Genomic DNA, 19,482 nt, shown 5'->3' on the forward strand with positions numbered 1-19,482 from the left:
AGAGTATATTTGATATATAAAATCAATTTAGTTCGAGGGGGTTTGGGGGGAGGGGGGATCCGTCTCTCCCCCCTCTCCTCCACCCCTCCCCACTAAAGAGATGCCTCGAATAAGCTCTGGGTGTCATTTTGCTTAGAAACATCAGCTGTTTGGTGGAAGGTTGCTATGAAATATAGTCGACTTAAAGGTAGAAGCACGAATGAACAATCCACGTTTACGAACCACATTCGTTTAGTTCTAAACCTGGTTACGTTTTATTTTCCTTATATAATGCTAGATATATGTGTTGTCTACGGTTTATGTAAAGGTTTCCAATTCATAACATTACTTAAACAAAAGTTTCATAGGCTATCTTCCTTAATTATGCCGGGTCTCTTTCATAAGATTAACTCAATCTTTTAAATAAATGTTATTGACACAATTATTAAAAACCATACTAGTAACTTTTATATTAAAATATCTATATTGTGTATTTATTTTAGAAGCCAGCTGTTTTTTCTTTATTTAAATAATTTTGTTGTATTTGCATCAGAACAAAATATTGCAAATTAAAATGATTATTGTCTCCCCTTGCAAGCAGAGAGATATTCAAGGGAAGTAATAGCTACTTATTGTTTTAAATAATAAAAAAAAGTTAAAAACAATTGTAAAAGTTAATTAAATCTATTAATCTAGTAACGAGATTATTTTTCGTAATCATAGAATTAAAACAAAAATGGTGTTGTATTTAAATATTTTCAATAGGCCGAGTACAAATTCAATTGCAAATAAATTTACAAAATGAATACTGTTTTCAGTAACGATTGTTTTTTTAATAAGTTTCAACCAATTGATTTAAATATCGTTGAACTATTTCCACCGTTGTCAATCCCCCTACTCAACTATTTCCTCCAAGCTCCACCCCATCGAACATCTCTACTATCAACGACAATACACGAGACTCGCCCTTTCACCAATGCATCATACCTCATCGATTCAACTCTACCATCAATGCCATGACACCAAACTCATCCCTTCATCAACGGAACATCCCTCATTGATACTCTCGAACTACATCTACCAACCAAGATTCAACCACAACCTAATCAAGATAGTTATACGCGCAAGAACAAAGACCACAAACTACGAGAAGCGATCATGTATTGTCCTGTACTCTATGTTATTTGTTAAGAATCCGGAAATGAAAAAAAAACAAGAAATCAGAAGAACATGGGAAAATGAAACATGGAAAATTGGAACCAAGAAAACAGAAGGAAAATCAAGAAAATTACATTGTACATTTTTCTCTTTATGCAATGCTATGTATTGTATCTATTTTATAATGTTCATGCAACCTATCCACACAGCTAGCTCATGGCTCTACAACATTGAACTGTGTGGAAGGAAGACTATTAAACTTATTAGAAAAAAAAAATTATTTAACACTATTAGGGTTTTTTTTTTTTACAAAATATAGCCTACATGTTTTGCCGTATCTATATATATAATTCTTTTCGTGGGTAAGAAATTGCATGCCGACTGTGATGACGTAAAATTAGATTATAGAGGTCAAGTTTAAGATAGCAGAAACAGAGCATAGCGTAGTCAGGTAGATCAATAGAAGTACAGGAGATGACTGGTCACGTGGGACGGTCAGATGGGCAGTGAAGCGTGGGTCAGCAGTTAGGTAGCAGTTAGAAAGAGGTAGCGCTACGGGAAAGACGTAGAAGTTGAAATTAAAAAATGTAGTGTTAGAGTTAGTCATAGAATTGTAGTTGTAGTTAGATAGTGTTAATAGACAGTTAGATCTTAGGACGTGGTTAGGGTAGGAGTAGGAGATTGATTTGTGTTAAGTAAAGAAACCTTATAGAATACCTTGAATTGGACTTGTGTTGATTGCACTAAACTTTACCAGGCGAACATAGGAAAGGCTATCCCCGTAGAGAGTATATATATATATATATATATATATATATATATATATATATATATATATATATATATATATATATATATATATATATATATATATATATATATATATAGAATACAAACTTTCTACAATCCTGAATTTTCTTTGGAAGACCAGCGGTCCTCTTCAACCACCACCCTCACACCGACTATCTAACTCTCCTCCTGACCTCTCCCTCACTCTACAGGCATGCGCAACAGACCAAATCGCTATCGTCTCCACCCTCACCAGTCTGGATACACCACAAATGTTTACAATCGTAGAGCCGAGTCGAGTTAGTGACGGCTAATAAGGCAGATCATTTAGCTTTTAAACAATTTGAAACAAAGGAGAGGTAAGAAGTTCTGCTTGATCTTTTCATTGTCTTATGTAAACTGTCGTCACGCACGGCTGCTTTCACCGGGGCGGAGAGAGGATAGAGTCGAGGTAACAAATTATGAATTACTGAAAAGTAGAAAATAAAACAACTAAATCGCGGCGCATGCTTACTTCGCGGGTCAGCTCGTACTAAAGCTTAGCCTATTGGCTTGTGAGAAATACATTCTACATGTCCTAACGCAAATACACACGTAATTCATAACTACATCACCGGGTGGTTGCGTCCACTTTTGTTACTTGTGAAAAAAGCTGTGGAGCGGAGCTGCTAGGTCTAGAGAGAGCGGTACCATACTCTTCAAAGGTAACTCCTCTGCAAGTCGCCATCGACAACATAGGGCAACCTAGACTCAGGTCAATATATTTGAACAAATTATCAACGACAAGTCTTTTTTTACTTCTCAATATAGTAGAGGCTGAACATGGTACTTTTGCTCAAATGCATTCGACGTCAACACCATACACAACACAATCACACAAATTCACAAACAACACCAAGACGCGAAATGACAGAACCCTGTGATGGTAAGTCCGGATCACTCAATGACGATACACTCATACAAGCTCTCAGCACATTAGGCCTAAACCAACCAAATATCAATATCATATTTCACAACTGCAACCACAGTATTACCATTTACAAAGAGAGTTCTACTGCCATCCCACACTCAATGAAAATAAATTACTAGAAAAAATCCATAATCTTCTTCTTCTTCTTTTTTCTTTTTAATTTTAATTTTGGAAGGGATCCTCCTCCAAAAATGTAAGGATACGTGTCTACTAGTCATGCGCCATTGAGGCAATAGACTCCAATTTCAGCCTGCGTTTCTTGGATTTGCTTCCATAGCCTTTGTCCAACCAAGAACAAACTACAAGGCAGCAGTTGTTTGATTTTGGAGTTGTCTCTCCTAGAAGAGTGGCTGTCCCCAGCTAACGAGCCTCATCTGCCCAAGGGTTCGAACTCGAGACTTTTTGGTTTAGCAACCACGAGCTTTACAGACTCGACAACTGAATTCAGTCTACTTTTACTTTTCTTGATCTTTCTTCAAGCTGATCCGTTAAATTGATCATTCTAAATATTTGAATATCTTTATTTCGTCATCTTTTTGTTCTTGTTTCCAAATCTAATGTATTTATCTTCAGTGATTTTCTTGCTTTTTCTTTAATTTACCTTAGCATGTCTTGATTGTTTAGAAGCTTGCAGAATATTACTTCGTTCTGTTTAAATTATATTCATCAATTTCAAAGGATTCTTTCATTACCGTGCGAAACGCTAAATACTTGTTTTTACATAAAGATTGTAAGGATAGAAAATGTTATACACACGTGTGTTTAACATACATTGCTAACTTTATTTATTGTAATTCAGAGTTTTTTTTAGATACGTTTGTTTAGCATTAATTGTTGACATAAATTTTGGTATCTTGAAATTTTTATAGACTCGTGTCTTTAGCATACCTTGTCAGTACGAAGGTCGTTTCTTTCATAAAATAGTTAAGTAGCCTTTTCGAAAATGACAGTTTATGGGGAATAAAGTACGTAGTAGAGTTCATTTTTTCTGTGACTTGTGATTATAAAAGTACAGAGATGTCAACACTATGTCCAGACCCCTTTACTTTTTCTGATACTTTTGTCTAAACACGTGCATCAGCGTGAGCAGTGTCTCCCTGTACCGGCTGCTCATCTTGTAATACACGACCACGTTCACGCTGGAGCTGATGGTCTCGGCGAAAAACGCCACGCTCAGCAACAGCAGCGTCAGGTCGAGATAAGCTCCAACCACGCTGAGCTCAGGTACGGAGCTAATGGTGGTCAAGATGGCGGACTGCGGGAGGAGGCAGACGACAAATATAACCGACACCACCATTAGCATGACCACCGTCTTCTGCTCCTTGCTTGACACGACTGTGGTGGTTGTTGTTGTTCTAGTGACAGACTTTCTCCAAGTGGCCCGGGTTTTGAGTTTGATGGCGATGATGATTGTGCAGACGATAATGACAAAAAATGTGAAATACGGCACGAATAGGTCTGTGAAATAGTAGGATATGCTGAACACGTTGTATGGGTTTTCCCGGAAAATTAATCCAAGAATAGATTTGTTTTTAACAACGTTGAAGTTGAAATCTATGTAAGCAACGTAGTATATAGGAACAAAATCAAGTAATAAAATTATGTAAATAGCTACAATTATAGTTATCGTTCTTTGTTTCGTTATAACGCGTTTAACTTTTAAAGGGATTAACACACAGAGGCATCGTTCGAACGAGGCGAAGGCGGTGATAAAACCACACACGCGGATAAAATAGTTGTGTGGATAGAACATTGTCATGTAGGCTATTTCCACGGGTTGAAACGTCACGTCGGATTTCAACAGCCAAGGGTTGATCATCACGTTGAAGACGATAAGTGTGACGAGAGCGCCGATGTCGCTGACAGCTAATGCCGTGAGGGTGATGTTGACGCTGTCGTCGTAGCCCTGGTGGTGGTAAACGATGATGTTGACGATGTTGCCGACGATGCCAAACACGCTGATGACGTCGGAGCCGATGAGGAGATTGAGCGTTAAGAACACGTCTAATATGACCGGTGGCAGGTATCCATTTTGGCTGAGGACCTTTGGGAGCGAGGTTAGGTCCTTGGAATAATTAGTAAAATTAAGGTTGACAGTCCATATTAACATCTCTGTCATTGTGAACGGCAAATTACAAAGCCTAATGTTTCTGCTTGTATATACAATTTTCTTTTTTTAATATTATTTTTGCATCGACTAATGTTAGCAGTTTTAAAGTCTCTGCTAAAAAAAGATGAAATTTTCTTTAAAATTAATAGGCCTACTTTATTGCTAGATCGCGTTAAAAAATACAACACAGCCTTTTTTCGTAGCTTTATATAATCATTAAACCATCCTTAAAGATAATTATTTTTTTGTGTATGATTATTTTACAGTTTATACATCCTTTTTTTTTGCTCAATTTAAATGTGGCAATTAAAAATGCAAACATTATTTTGTTGTATTAAATCATTAATTCAATTTATTTTAATTAACAAAAGTTATATTGAACAGAAATCCCAAAATATGTGCTTCTCTCACTATTAATTATGTTTACATTTTCAAAATGTAGTTCGTGCCTTGTTTAAAAATACTATTTGAATAGCATCCAATTAGTCGCGCAGTAATTAACACCGATCACTACTGTGTCTTCTTCATCCCATCTTAATGATAAGTTTTCGTGACCTCTTTCTTTTTCTGGTTATTTTAATAATTGGTATACGAGGTATGAATCATTTTTATTTTACTCTAAAAAATGTTTTATTTTCATTTTAAGTACAGAAAAATCAAGTTTGGAATTCGGATATTCAATTTAATTAGTACTCTGTTTGTCTTAAATTGATTGGTTGTTTAATGGAACCTAGGTCATTACATCATTATTTATTTTTCAATTTATTTAGCACGATAATTCAAGCGAAAAATCTTCAAATTATTAAACCATGATCTCGTTAAATTGGTTACCCCTTGTGAGATCGATTTTGTGTGCTCTCTTGCTGTAAAGACAAAGAAGTGTAACTTGTGTATTGTGACTTCTATGCACGTAATGACGGTGGTTTTTGTCTTAAGGAAGATATGTTCTAATTGATTTATTGGTTAAGCCTTCTATTTATAACACAACATTGGAGATAAAAAAAACATTTTTAAATAATAATTTAAACCCGCAGTGAAGAATATGATTATGTTGTGAAGTTTTTGTTTTCGTATTCATTTCTTGGGTATTGGAAGGGTGTATGTCATTATTAAAAGTAAACAAAAATAAATTTAAACATTTTTATCATTTTTTTTAGTCACATATTTCTTAATTTTGACAACTTGTTTGAATTTTCACTAACATTGACGGATCTATATTTAAGTATAGGTAACTGAGGCACTGTAATGTGCAATTTAAAGCCAGTTAATTCCCTTGCCAAATTCAGTGGTTACTTCAACACACTCGGTACAAAACAGCCATTATTTCACAAGGTTCTTTACAATGTATTTCGTATAATTTTAGCTGTATAACGTGTTATCTCTATTGAATGTCTTATATTACTATTAAGTGTATTCTGGTGTAAATCAAGTCCCAACTTGGTCGAGTAACCCTTGACCTTTAGCCTACAACCCACCATCCTATTCAACCAATTATTCGCTGATTCCTCTCAGTATCAAACATCCGCCCAGTAGCGATTTAAAGATGAGGATGCTTTTATTAACTATTTGAATAGCCTTATGGTTTGGTTGGAATTTTTTTTTTAAATGTTATTGGATCCTCTGAGTGGGTTGGTGTAGGTGTGCTGGAAATCGCAAGATTGTTAACCGGAAAAGTCCTAGTTTGGACGGAAAAATATTTTTTTTTTTTTTTTTTTTTTTTTTTTTTTTTTTTAAATCCAGTTGTTGTAGCATGTAAGTGGGTGGACGTGGGCGTGATGGAAATTGCAAGGGTGTTAACCGGAAAAGACCTGGTTTGGACGAAAAATTTATATTGTTAAAAAAATATCTTTTTGTAATCTGTTAGTTGACGTGGGTGTGCTGGAAATTGCAAGGCTGTTAACCGATTCAGGAGGCTCTTTTGACTGAGCACAGCAACGCATTTAGGAGAGAAAAATCTGAAATAAAAAAAACTGAAGTGGATTCCTCATGACTCCCTCCTCTCACTCAAATTTAAAGTTTTCACTAGCATCATACTACTATTTATTACTTCCCTGTATTCACATTGAATATAAATGTATGTATATTTATTTTTTATATGTATAAACTTGTAAATCTATCTTCAATATATTTTTATACTTACATTTGTAAAAAATAAAAATAAAATCATTAGATGATTGAAAGTATGTAAAGTATGTTGATATACTTGTTTTAATTTTCAAATAACAGTTTTAAAATAATTTTGTTTATTGATATAAAATTGTAATTAGACGTTTTGTATTATGTATTATGTATAATACATAAACCATCTTAAATGAATGAAAGTAAATCTGTAGTCAGTCAACATAAGCCGATGATGTAATCTGTAATACTAAAGCGAACAGTGGCGTAGCCAGGATCGTCTCAAGGGGGGGGGGGGTCCAATTTTTACCCGGGGACAAACTTTCGATTTGCACCCCCCCCCCCTCAAACTTTCGATTTGCACCCCCCCTCATACTTTTTCTATATACCGAGGGGTCTATGGGGGGGTTATGACCCCCCTAACCCCCCCCCTGCCTACGCCACTGAAAGCGAACATGGCAAGGTAAACTAACAATGTAAATTACAAGTGTAAGGAAAAAAAAAAGTTTGTTTATTGAAGTGAGTGATGGTATTGAAGCCAGTCACTGGTGTCTCAAGCGACGGGCTAGAACTTTGTATAGAAACCATGTGTTAGAAAAGTAACCTCCACGATGTGAAGAAGAGAGAAGGGGGGAAGAGAGGGTAGTGTCGAATTCACACATTATGAATTACTGAAAAGTAGCAAATAAAACAACTAAATAGCTGCATATGCTTACGGCGCGGGTCAGCTCGTAAAATTTAAACATATAAAACCAGAGGCGTAGCGACCCTTCCCGGCCCCCGGGGACAAACTTTCGATTTGCACCCCCCCCCTCGAACTTTTCATTTGCACCCCCCCTTCAAACTTTCAATTTGGCGCCCCCCCCTAAGGTCGGCGCCCGGGGACGTATGTCCCCCCCCCCCGCCCCCCCCCCCCTCGCTACGCCTCTGTATAAAACGTAAACACGTGTCACGAAATCCCTCCTACAAAACGCTTTGGTGTTAAAATTTACCGAGTAAAGCTTTTTCACGATTTTTTTTTGTTGTGAACATTTACCGTCGCATGTTCCTCTGAAGCAACCGTTAACAGTTACATTACTGTAATAAGCAATATCGATTGTTGCGTTTAAAAGATTACCAACAAGACAACCATATAGTAATTAACAGTATTGATCAACGAAACTGCGGAGAAATAACAAGACAATTATTGACGTTTGTAACCATCCAAGTGATAGTTGAAAAGCGACATGTTATTTTGTCTTAACACACATATGTATGCATAAAAATCAAAGTATGTTGTTTTTGTGGGTTTGTATGTTTGTTTGTCTATTTATCCTTTATGCTTTCATTTTATCGCCATAAAACTTTGGGACTTTGATAAGAATACTCCAAGGTAGGTTTCTGCATAAAAAGTCTTTCATAATATCGTAAGGGCGGCGCCAGGGGAGGGTGCTATTTTCCTCTTAGTACAGTTTATAAAAATTAAAGTCGGATGCGGTTTGACACCGTTCATCCGAGTGCCATGAAGCCATAAGGAGTTGATGAGCATACTCTTGATAAGGCTTCTTCGAAAAAGATATTAAAATTTAATGTGGGCGGCGCCCGGGAAGGTGCGATTTTTGTCAATACACGTCTTAGCGCCCGAAATTCAAGAGCGGCTGTCTTAGCATTTGGTATCCGTTAATTGGGCGTCCTGCATAGCGGGTAAGAGGTACTATTATATTCGTTGGTAAAACCCTCTTAAAATATTATGTCAGAATTTTTTCAAACCCCGCGGCAACGCGCGGGGACGAGCATGCTAGTGTTAAATATATTTTAAAATTTCATTTTAATAGTGTTTTCATAATTTAAACTTTTTACAAATAGGCCTTCATAGTTTTAAAAAAATATAATTTTACATTTGAAATTAACTTGCTGTATGCATCTGATTTTTCATTTTGCTAAGTAGAGGACAAATCTCTAATTAATTATGAAACACTTCTAAAGCCTAGTTATAGTGTTTACTCTTTAGTAATTTCGTCTAATTAAACGGTATTCAAATTTAAGTTTTTGGAAAACGAAGAAAAAATATCGTTATGTAAAATAAAAATGTTTTATGAAATTTCGTTAACATTACTGAAACAGTACTCGTAGTATGTACTCACAAGCACACAAACACAAAGGAATGTGTAAAACTTCGAGATATCGATTTAGATTATACGCACAGCTACAAAACTCGCTCTATACTTGGTGTATGAGGAAGTAAAACAAAACATAAAAAAACTCGCCCCTTTCTCATGCATCTCGGTGTAAGTCAGCTTTCACACCGTTAACCATCTCACTTAATACCTTTGACAAAAGCCTCGCTACACTTTAGACATTTATTGTTCAATCTAAGTCTAAGCTCTCGTCAAAAAAAAAAAAAAAAAAAAAAAAAAAAAAAAAAAAAAAAAAAAAAAAAAAAAAAAAAAAAAAAAAACGCAAATGTCCGTCCAAAACGAAGGGTTTTGTCATTTATTGATATTTTTTTATTGATTTATAGATAACAATCTGTATTATGAAATAAGCCGTGGGAATTTAACATATGTATGTTGGGTGGGTTAAAAATTGGTTACATTAGTATTGCCTGCCGGTTTCATGAATTAAATGTTGATGAAATCGATAAGTTGTTTAATGACCTGATCTTCTAAACAAGCTTATACTTTTATACGAAATTTAGATGTTTACTTTCTCGTAAACAGAGTATAGATGAAGTATTGTAATGGTGCTAAATAAACAGATGTATTTTGACAGTCTTCACCTTTTTACACCTCCCTACTTTACCGTATATGGAATATTAAGAACGTATTGTAATCTTGCGAAAGGTTAAAAAAGCTACCAGAGTCAAGTGAAAGAGATAAAATACTTAAGTATGACGATATAAAAAATGGGGTCAAGATCAAGAAAATTAGCTAAACTGCCCGAAGATGATATTGATGAGGAATATAATGTATCTGGCACCTTTGATACTATCATGGATTACTCCCCTTCCCAACTACAATGACCAGACAGATTAAAATATACGAGCCGACGCAGTAATTCATAATTTGTGAATTCGACAGTGCTATTTTATGACCAAATATTACTTCTTGAAACTGTATAGGCATACAATTACAGAAATAATGTGTGTAATTTTATTAAAAGTTATATAAAAATATATAAAAATTACTTTTTTAATACGATAGGTTTTTGACAATTTAGCTATTCTCGATGTAGGTAATACAGCCGCTGAAACTATGTAGAAATACTTCAAGTAAATACGTCCCATATAAGAAATCTGTCGTCTTACTCGTTTTCATAACTGCAGCGTTAATTGGTATTGTCGTTGTCGAGTTGATTCACGTAAGTTCTCATAAGTATAATTTAGTTTTATTGTTATTGAGAAATGTATAACTGGGTATCGTAATTGTTTTGTTTATCGCTGTGATTATCATCTTTTTTAAATTGCTATTATAATTAAAATTCTTTTTAGTGTTTCTAGTTACAAGTGTTTATAATTGTATGGTGTATTTAATTCCGAAATATTAATTCTAAAAAGAAGTATTTGTATCTTTACATAAAATATGCATAAATAATACTAATATACTGTAGATGTATTGAAACATATTACTAAACGTCAACGTCAACGTCAACGTCAACGTCAACGTCAACGTCAACGTCAACGTCAACGTCAACGTCAACGTCAACGTCAACGTCAACGTCAACGTCAACGTCAACGTCAACGTCAACGTCAACGTCAACGTCAACGTCAACGTCAACGTCAACGTAAACGTAAACGTAAACGTAAACGTAAACGTAAACGTAAACGTAAACGTAAACGTAAACGTAAACGTAAACGTAAACGTAAACGTAAACGTAAACGTAAACGTAAACGTAAACGTAAACGTAAACGTAAACGTAAACGTAAACGTAAACGTAAACGTAAACGTAAACGTAAACGTAAACGTAAACGTAAACGTAAACGTAAACGTAAACGTAAACGTAAACGTAAACGTAAACGTAAACGTAAACGTAAACGTAAACGTAAACGTAAACGTAAACGTAAACGTAAACGTAAACGTAAACGTAAACGTAAACGTAAACGTAAACGTAAAGAAAACGTAAACGTAAAAGCGGCGCCGTGAAGGGTAATTGCCCTGTTGGGCACCCGAGCATTTTGCTTTATATATATAGATTATCTTCTATATTTTCTAAATCTTCGACAATATCGTCTCGAGTTCGAACCCTCGGGCAGATGAGGCTCGTTAGCTGGGGACAGCCACTCTTCTAGGAGAGACAACTCCAAAATTAAACAACTGCTGCCTTGTAGTTTGTTCTTGGTTGGACAAAGGCTATGGAAGCAAATCCAAAAAGAAAAGCAGGCTGAAATCGGAGTCAATGGCCTCAATGGCGCATAACCAGTTGACACGTAACGCTTAATTGTGTTGGAGGCGTGGTCGAGTCGGCAAAAAGCTCATGGTTGATAAATTCGAACAAAGTCTCGAGTTCAAACCCACTGGCAGATAAATCTCGATCCCCTTCAGCACTAATAATTAAGAACGAAGAAGAAGAAGAAGAAGAAGTCTAGGATGTTTTCACAAACTCGAATCTAGAACTTTCTAAGAAAGATGAGAGGTCATGCGGACCTGTGCGATTATCAGCGAGAAATCTACCTGCTCTGGAAACACCTGGCTGAGGTTTCTCGTTCAAGAGGCGACAGGTAAACGCAACACCCCCCTCCCTCCTCTGCTTAGAACCTGAAATTTCTAATTCGCACAATAAAATCAAAGCCCTTTAATAAAATGCATACACGTAGGAGAAGAAAAGGCTACTGGGCCTTAGCAGATTAAAGTGAAAAGATTTGCCGAAAAACGAATTCCCATTCTCAAAGAAATAAGTCAACTCAAATAGATTCACTAATTACTTATAAGGCCTCCCGTTCTTGACCATGTAGGCGACTTTGCTTACTATTTCATTTGTCGTATTTTAGTTATTAAAGATATGAATATAAATAGTAGAACACATGCTTTCCATCTTCCTGAACTCATTCTGTACCTGACTAGGCCAGACGTTACAACGGGTAGCTTACGCATCCCCAACTAGGCCGATTGAGACAACCAATCTTAGAAGATAGAGGCGTAATCGTGTCCTGCTTTGATTTAGTATTCCGGATATGGTTGGTGGCATTGTTTTGATACGCTGGCCTGATCGCTGAGAGGGCACTACTTTTATCTTGAGGAGATCTGTCGTAGGCTAGGTTCTCCTGGCCTACTCTTACCCCCACCCCCAAGAAGAAATAGAAAACGATATAGATTAAATATAAAATATACACTTTAGTCACCCACGCCCCTGTTAATTAAAGTGCGCGTTCTTATTAAAGTTCCACCCCCCACCCACTCCTGGCCCCTCAAAGAGAAAGATATCTGAAAGAAGTAGTGGCTGCTCTAAATTCTATATTGTTAGAACCCTCAAAGAACCACTCTAAACCCTAGATAACAAATACAGTCAACCACCCACTCAAAATTCTAGTCAGATAAGTGCTGAATTTCTAGAAACATTGCGCCTGTTTCCCTCTTTTATTTTATACGACTGTGGGAGGTGGGGGGGATGGATTCGATTTTCCTAAGTCAGCCAACCACCTCCAACTATCAACGACATCGCCAGAGTCAAGGAGTCTCGTCAATATTGACTTTATGCGATAGTTGAACATTTTATTATAAAAGTTTCATGAATCAAATAAACAGCAGATTTGTTAAAATCGTGAGTTTGGTCAGAAAGATATGGGCATAAATTATTTCAGAAGTCATTTTAGCATTAAGCTTCAATCAAGCACCAACATATCTCTTTTACTTACTATCTCTCACTTGCTCACTCTCTTTCTCTCTAAAAGGCATCTTTGCCGGAAGCGAATACAGCGACAGACAGCTACGCCCCTTTGGATTTCTTGGCGAAAGGGTGGCTAATTCAACGACAATTCTCGTCAAAACTCACAAATGCCTACCTGATACTCTTACACGATACGAAAGATCTCTGCTGCTTATCCGTCACCCTTACGAAGCCATCAAAGCCGAGTTCAACAGAAAGCACAGCACCATAAACAAATCAATCGCTGAACTGGATGCTCTTGAACAATGTAGGTAAAATGACCAGAGTTTCTTCCAGGCATCTCTAACCCCCCCCCCCCTCCCGGAACGAAATGAAATTTATATAGAAAGTATATACTTTTAACAGTGTCCGCCCCCCACCCCAAAGAAAGTGTACCGCCCCCCCCCCCCCAGAAAATTTAAAGTGCGCCCCCCCCACCCCCCGGAGAAAAAAGTCTGGAAGAAACACTGAAAATAACAGCTAAGTTTTAGCTTTTTTGTCTCCTTGGTGTAAGTTCAACATTTTCAATCAGGCTCGGCGTTCAAGATATTCAATTTTCAATTACTATATCTTAGTTTTCGTTTCACGTAAAATGTTGTAGGACAGTACAAAGTATAGTGGGTTCTTATGTCAATATGGATGATAGTAAGCCACGAGAGTTACGATGAGGATTAATGGTATAAATCCTAATTGATAGGCCTTAGAGAGCGAGAGTGGCGTCACTAGGTCGGCTGTCTCCGGATCGGTAACTTGTGGTGTTTTCCATGATCCATTCGTACAAATGGCAAATTTTAAGTGTCACCCCTCCCCTCAATATTTTACTGTTCTAGTAAAAATAGTAAAGTTTCGCTTTCAAAACTGACGGTCTATGGGGCAAGTAAAGAAGAGCTCACTTGTTTCTGTGACGTTCTACTGACTTGAACCCGGATTCGAACGCGAGACTTACGGGTTAGCAGTAGAGCTCTCTACCGCTAGACCACTCCGCTCTAACTGCATATAAAATAAAAAGTTGTATTTGAAAGTAATTTCTACTTTATCTTTTTATGTGTGTGTGGTCCCTTCTCATCAACTCAACCGCTGTGTGACGGTTCTTGATAGTGATAATACAGAATACACAACTTCAATACAATCTGCATGCCGTGTTGCAATTGATGAATCTTCTAAGTCCGAATATCTCTGTATACTATATTTTGGTTAAATCTACTTAGCTAAACGCGCATAATGGTGTCACTATCTCAATGCCACCCAACATTAAACATGACCCAAGACTAAATTCACATAACGAATACGGCTTTTGTCTTTTATTTGTCTTTATAGATCGAAACTGTCGAGCGAAATTTCGACTATTTTTTAAGTGACCGATTCCTTTGAAACTTAAATAACACTCTGGTCAAGATTTGATACAAATGTAGCGCGGCATCAAATTCAACTTCATTTTAAGGCTTAATAAATTTTTAAAGAATTAAATAATGTTAGCTATATAAAGGGCTAATTTTCAGCTCTATTATACGCCTATTGTTTGCGTTCATTAAAAAAGCCAGTAAGAAATTCGGTTAGCAGTCCTCTGCTCTATCATCCCGTTTATTCTACCATCCGTATGCACTACCATACATATGTTCTACCATCCTTATTCTACCATCCGTTTACTCTACCATCCGTTTACTCTACCATCCGTATGTTCTACCATACGTATGTTCTACCATCATTATCCTTTTCCATCATAATTCTCTATCATCCTAATACAGCCATCCAATATATAGTGAAAATCTAGACAATCTTTTTGTGGTTCCTTTCAGACTGGCCTGAGTACTATATTGAAAACCAGAGGTACTGGGTTCGATTCCATGAATTTTGTCACGCCTACAGGAGACGTCTCATGGTGGTTTTGTATGAGGATCTTGTCCAGCAGACCAGTGTCAAGTTGAGAGAAATACTCACATTTTTAAAGGTGATGTTTATGTTTTGTATTCAAGTTTTTGAAACAACCACTGCTTTCACCGTTTTATCTTATCATCCAATATTTTAGAAAAACTCTAATTTAAAAAAAAAAGCTATATTTATCCTTCCAGTAATGAGCATGATAGAACTATGTTTGGTAATCCATAAATTAAATAACGCTACTTTAAAAGGTTTCTAACTCCCTTTGCATACAGCGTCTCAAAAATTCAGACCTCCTCCCCTAAAATGACAGCGAATTTAGCCTACATTCCCATTCGTAACAGCAGGTTTAGTTTTTCTTTTAAAAGTAGATTTATGAGTTTTAGTTTAATTTCTAAAAACCATCTTTAAAATCCGAAATAACGACTGAAACTCGTTTACAATTAATTTTTAAAATTAAAAGGTATGTCGACACAGTTTTTGAACCCATAGACCCTCATTCTCCATCGTTACACATCCACTCAAAATACTCCCCCCCCCCACCCCCAATTTCATCCTTGGAGTATGACACCCTTTATCGGCAACCTGTACAGTTTCGGAACTAGAAATAAAGCCCCCCCCCCCCCCTCGCAAAAAACAAGTGTAAATGTATAAATATAAATGTACATATTATATGTATTGCTAGTCCTGGCTGTATTGTAATTCCGTCCCTGAACCCTGAACGCCTCGTGTTAACAATTGTTCACAGGTTGACATAAACGAGGAACGACTAAACTGCGCCATCGCAAACGGTAATGTGACGCGGCGACGGACGTCACCACTGTATCTGCCTCACGTGACAAAAAACAACCAATCAGCTGAAGCGGTTTTTCATCACGTTAAGAACATCTACAACATTTCTTCACGACGAAGTGCCGCAAGCTAAATCTAAGCAACAAATCAAAAACACACACCATTAAAACATATTTCATTTTAGGCTACGTCCAGAGTAGCTATTGATAAGGCTTGTGCTCATATCAGTCAAAATAAAAAGTATTTCATTCATTCTCATTATATGTGCTAAACAATTAAACAGAGGAAACAATTTATATATATAATTCTCTTCTGGGAGCCGTTAGAAAACAAGCTGCAAGCGCCTCCTTGCAGTCCCATCTCTTTCTCTTTCTCTCTATCACTATCACTACCACCCCCACCCCACCCCCACATTGTCTGGTGAGATGTGGTCACGCTAAATGTTTACAAAGCTAAATGTTTACAAATCGTAGAGCCGTAGAGCCAAGTTTCTATTAGGGGCAGATAATTTAGTTCGATTTTAAACTTACAGGAGGTAACTAAGAAATAACTAAGAGGAGGCTGCTTTCACGGGGGGTGGGGGGGGGTGTAATGTCGGGGTTAGGGTAAGGGGGGTTTAGTGTTTTAAAGCAAATATTTTCAGTGGCAGCATTGGTACTGTCGAATTACAAATTATGAATTACTGAAAAGTAGAAAATAAAACAACTAAATAGCGGCGTATGATACGCCGCGGTTCGGCTCGTACAAAGTATTTATGATCTTTATTTATTTGCACTTGTATGAAATTAAAGTGTCGATAAATAGCAGCAAACTGTATTTTGCAAACTCATTTGTTATAGAAAGTACATGAAAAGTACATATATAAATACAGATTTACTTCCCATATTACTAAGTCTGAAAATACAACATAGGCGGCTTTGTTAAGTGTTGACATCATTCTTGTTCATCAAAGACGGTGAGGATCTAGACCAGGACAATCAAGTTGAGGGTCAGTACACCATCCACAAGAGCCGCGCTCATCACCATGTTGGTCTAGACGGTCGGTGTGGGCGTAGACCTTGACGCCATGTTACCGGTCACATCTTGCAGAAAAATTGTTAAACATTCAAAACGTGTACACGTATTAATAAATCCATTCTACAAAACTTTTATAGCACTTGCTTTTGTTATGAACATTTACAGATTGGAATTTTTTTTCCATTAAATTTTAACAATACGAACATTTGTTTCTCATGCAAAGTTTAGCGGTTACATTACTTTAATATGCAATATCGATTACTGCGTTTAAACGTTTAACAAAAAGACAGCTATATTATAACTGACACTATAGATAAACGAATTTTAACGACTACGAAAGAATAACAAGAGAATTACTGACTTGTGTAAATTATATGTAATTATCCCAGCCATCTTGTTAAATTTGTAACTAAAAGCTAGTTATGATCATCACAACTAGAACGAAAAAAATGACATAGATTAATGACGCAGAAACAGAATAGTTTTTTTTTTGGAAAAATGTTAAATATTAAAAGAATAAGGTATTGTCAAGAAAAATGTCATACACTATATTTAAAATGAGGTTGTGGTGAGGTTTAGGATTTATGTTTATGTTTATTTTTGTGTTTTGTTTTTGTTTGCGATTATGTTAGCATTTGCATTTGAGTTTATTTATGTGTTTGCGTTTGTGTTTGTGTTTGCGTTTGTTTTTGCGTTTGCGTATCCGTTTGTGTTTATTATGGTTTAGGTTTAGATTTTTGGTTTAGTTTTAGGTTTAGGTTTAGGTTTAGGTTTAGGTTTAGGTTTAGGTGTAGGTGTAGGTGTAGGTTTAGGTTTGGGTTTGGGTTTGGGTTTGGGTTTGGGTTTAGGTTTAGGTTTAGGTTTAGGTTTAGGTTTAGGTTTAGGTTTAGGTTTAGGTTTAGGTTTAGGTTTAGGTTTAGGTTTAGGTTTAGGTTTAGGTTTAGGTTTAGGTTTAGGTTTAGGTTTAGGTTTAGGTTTAGGTTTAGGTTTAGGTTTAGGTTTAGGTTTAGGTTTAGGTTTAGGTTTAGGTTTAGGTTTAGGTTTAGGTTTAGGTTTAGGTTTAGGTTTAGGTTTAGGTTTAGGTTTAGGTTTAGGTTTAGGTTTAGGTTTAGGTTTAGGTTTAGGTTTAGGTTTAGGTTTAGGTTTAGGTTTAGGTTTAGGTTTAGGTTTAGGTTTAGGTTTAGGTTTAGGTTTAGGTTTAGGTTTAGGTTTAGGTTTAGGTTTAGGTTTAGGTTTAGGTTTAGGTTTAGGTTTAGGTTTAGGTTTAGGTTTAGGTTTAGGTTTAGGTTTAGGTTTAGGTTTAGGTTTAGGTTTAGGTTTAGGTTTAGGTTTAGGTTTAGGTTTAGGTTTAGGTTTAGGTTTAGGTTTAGGTTTAGGTTTAGGTTTAGGTTTAGGTTTAGGTTTAGGTTTAGGTTTAGGTTTAGGTTTAGGTTTAGGTTTAGGTTTAGGTTTAGGTTTAGGTTTTTGATTTGGTTTGGTTTTGGTTTTTGATGGTTGAGTTTAGGGTTAAGTTTAGAGTTAGTATAAGAGTTATATAAGATTTTCTTAAACGTCCATCTTTGCATACCGACTTTTAATTAAAAAATGTTTATTTTCTAAACCCAGCATTGCCGGGTTTATGCTGTTTTTAATCAGAGGCCAGTGCAGGACCGGCTAGTAAATATATATATTACTAGCCGTCCTGGCCAGGACCTGCTCTGGCCTCTGTGAAAAACCTATCAGTAAAGACCTTGACATGTGTGTTGTTGTAATCAGCATATACCCGGCATTGCCCACCCTAACCACAACCAACCAAAACCAAAACACAAAAAAAAAGAACCGCGAACATAACACAAACAAAATACAACGCAAACAAAACACAACACAAACAAAAACACAATACAACACAAACACAACACAAACCGGGACGTCTATATTAAAATTGTATATCTTTTTTTAGTTTGGTGCCGGTATCTATAAAAGAGCTTTCTGAAACCTATCTGTAAAGAAACATGACATGTGTGTTTAATAATCGGAACATACCCGGCATTGCCCACCCCAACCACAACCAACCAAAACCAAAACAAAACTAAAGAAAGGAAACATAACATAAACGCAAACACTAATACAAACGATAACACAAACCCAAACCCAACCACCAACACAAACGAAAACACAAAACAAACCACAAACCCAAATACAAACACAAATTAAAAACACATACGAAAACGAAAAAGAAAGAACGAAAACGAACCAAATCAAAACGCAAACCCAACCACTAACGCAAACCTAAAATCGTACCATGGTGGGGCGCCGGCGGAATCGCCTGTTTCAGCTTAATAAACGACTATAACACCCCAACTTATTTATAGTCTTTTGCACTCACTTAAACGAACATAGGCGCCAAATCGAAAACGGGAATGCCCAGGGCCCCAAATAGCACCCGGTCTGGGCGCCTGAGGACTCCCGGATTCGATTCACTTAAAGACTATAATAACCTTTTTATCCATACTCTATCGCACTGTTTAAAGCAAAATTATGCACTATAGCGCTCCCAGGATAACCAAGGGCGCCAAATTGAACCCTGGTTGGGTGCCGGCGGACGCGCCTGTTTCAAATTAATGAAGAATTATAATACTCCAAGCTTATCCGTAAACGGAAAGAAATAAACATAAAGGACATGTGGGACCTGGCTTATTAAGTGTTATTGATTTAAAAAAAATAATTAGTAAACAGTAAGTTCAGCGTATTGAAAAAATAAAAGGCAGTATTAAAAATACCTACAACATGGCACTTAATCAATCCCCGCTAATTATGTTATTTGTTTTCCTAACACCAAAACAAAGTAATA

General features: G+C 36.4%; 1 protein-coding gene and 1 long non-coding RNA gene across 2 annotated transcripts; one reads left to right on the plus strand and one right to left on the minus strand.

Moving 5' to 3' along the window:
- Positions 1-3,938: 3,938 nt before the first annotated feature.
- On the minus strand, positions 3,939-5,015 carry LOC131931486 (FMRFamide peptide receptor frpr-18-like). Its single transcript, XM_059288300.1, has one exon. The coding sequence runs from the start codon at positions 5,013-5,015 to the stop codon at positions 3,939-3,941; it is 1,077 nt and encodes a 358-aa protein (XP_059144283.1).
- A 6,762-nt stretch (positions 5,016-11,777) lies between these two features.
- On the plus strand, positions 11,778-14,836 carry LOC131931490 (uncharacterized). The gene is made up of 3 exons (XR_009384301.1): positions 11,778-11,820; positions 12,991-13,233; positions 14,762-14,836. It is a non-coding gene; the product is annotated as an uncharacterized LOC131931490 (long non-coding RNA).
- The last annotated feature ends 4,646 nt before the right edge of the window (positions 14,837-19,482 follow it).

The sequence above is a fragment of the Physella acuta genome, unplaced genomic scaffold, assembly GCF_028476545.2.
Source record: "Physella acuta isolate Inbredline_101_S28 unplaced genomic scaffold, ASM2847654v3 ptg001979l, whole genome shotgun sequence".
Classification (NCBI taxonomy): domain Eukaryota; kingdom Metazoa; phylum Mollusca; class Gastropoda; family Physidae; genus Physella; species Physella acuta.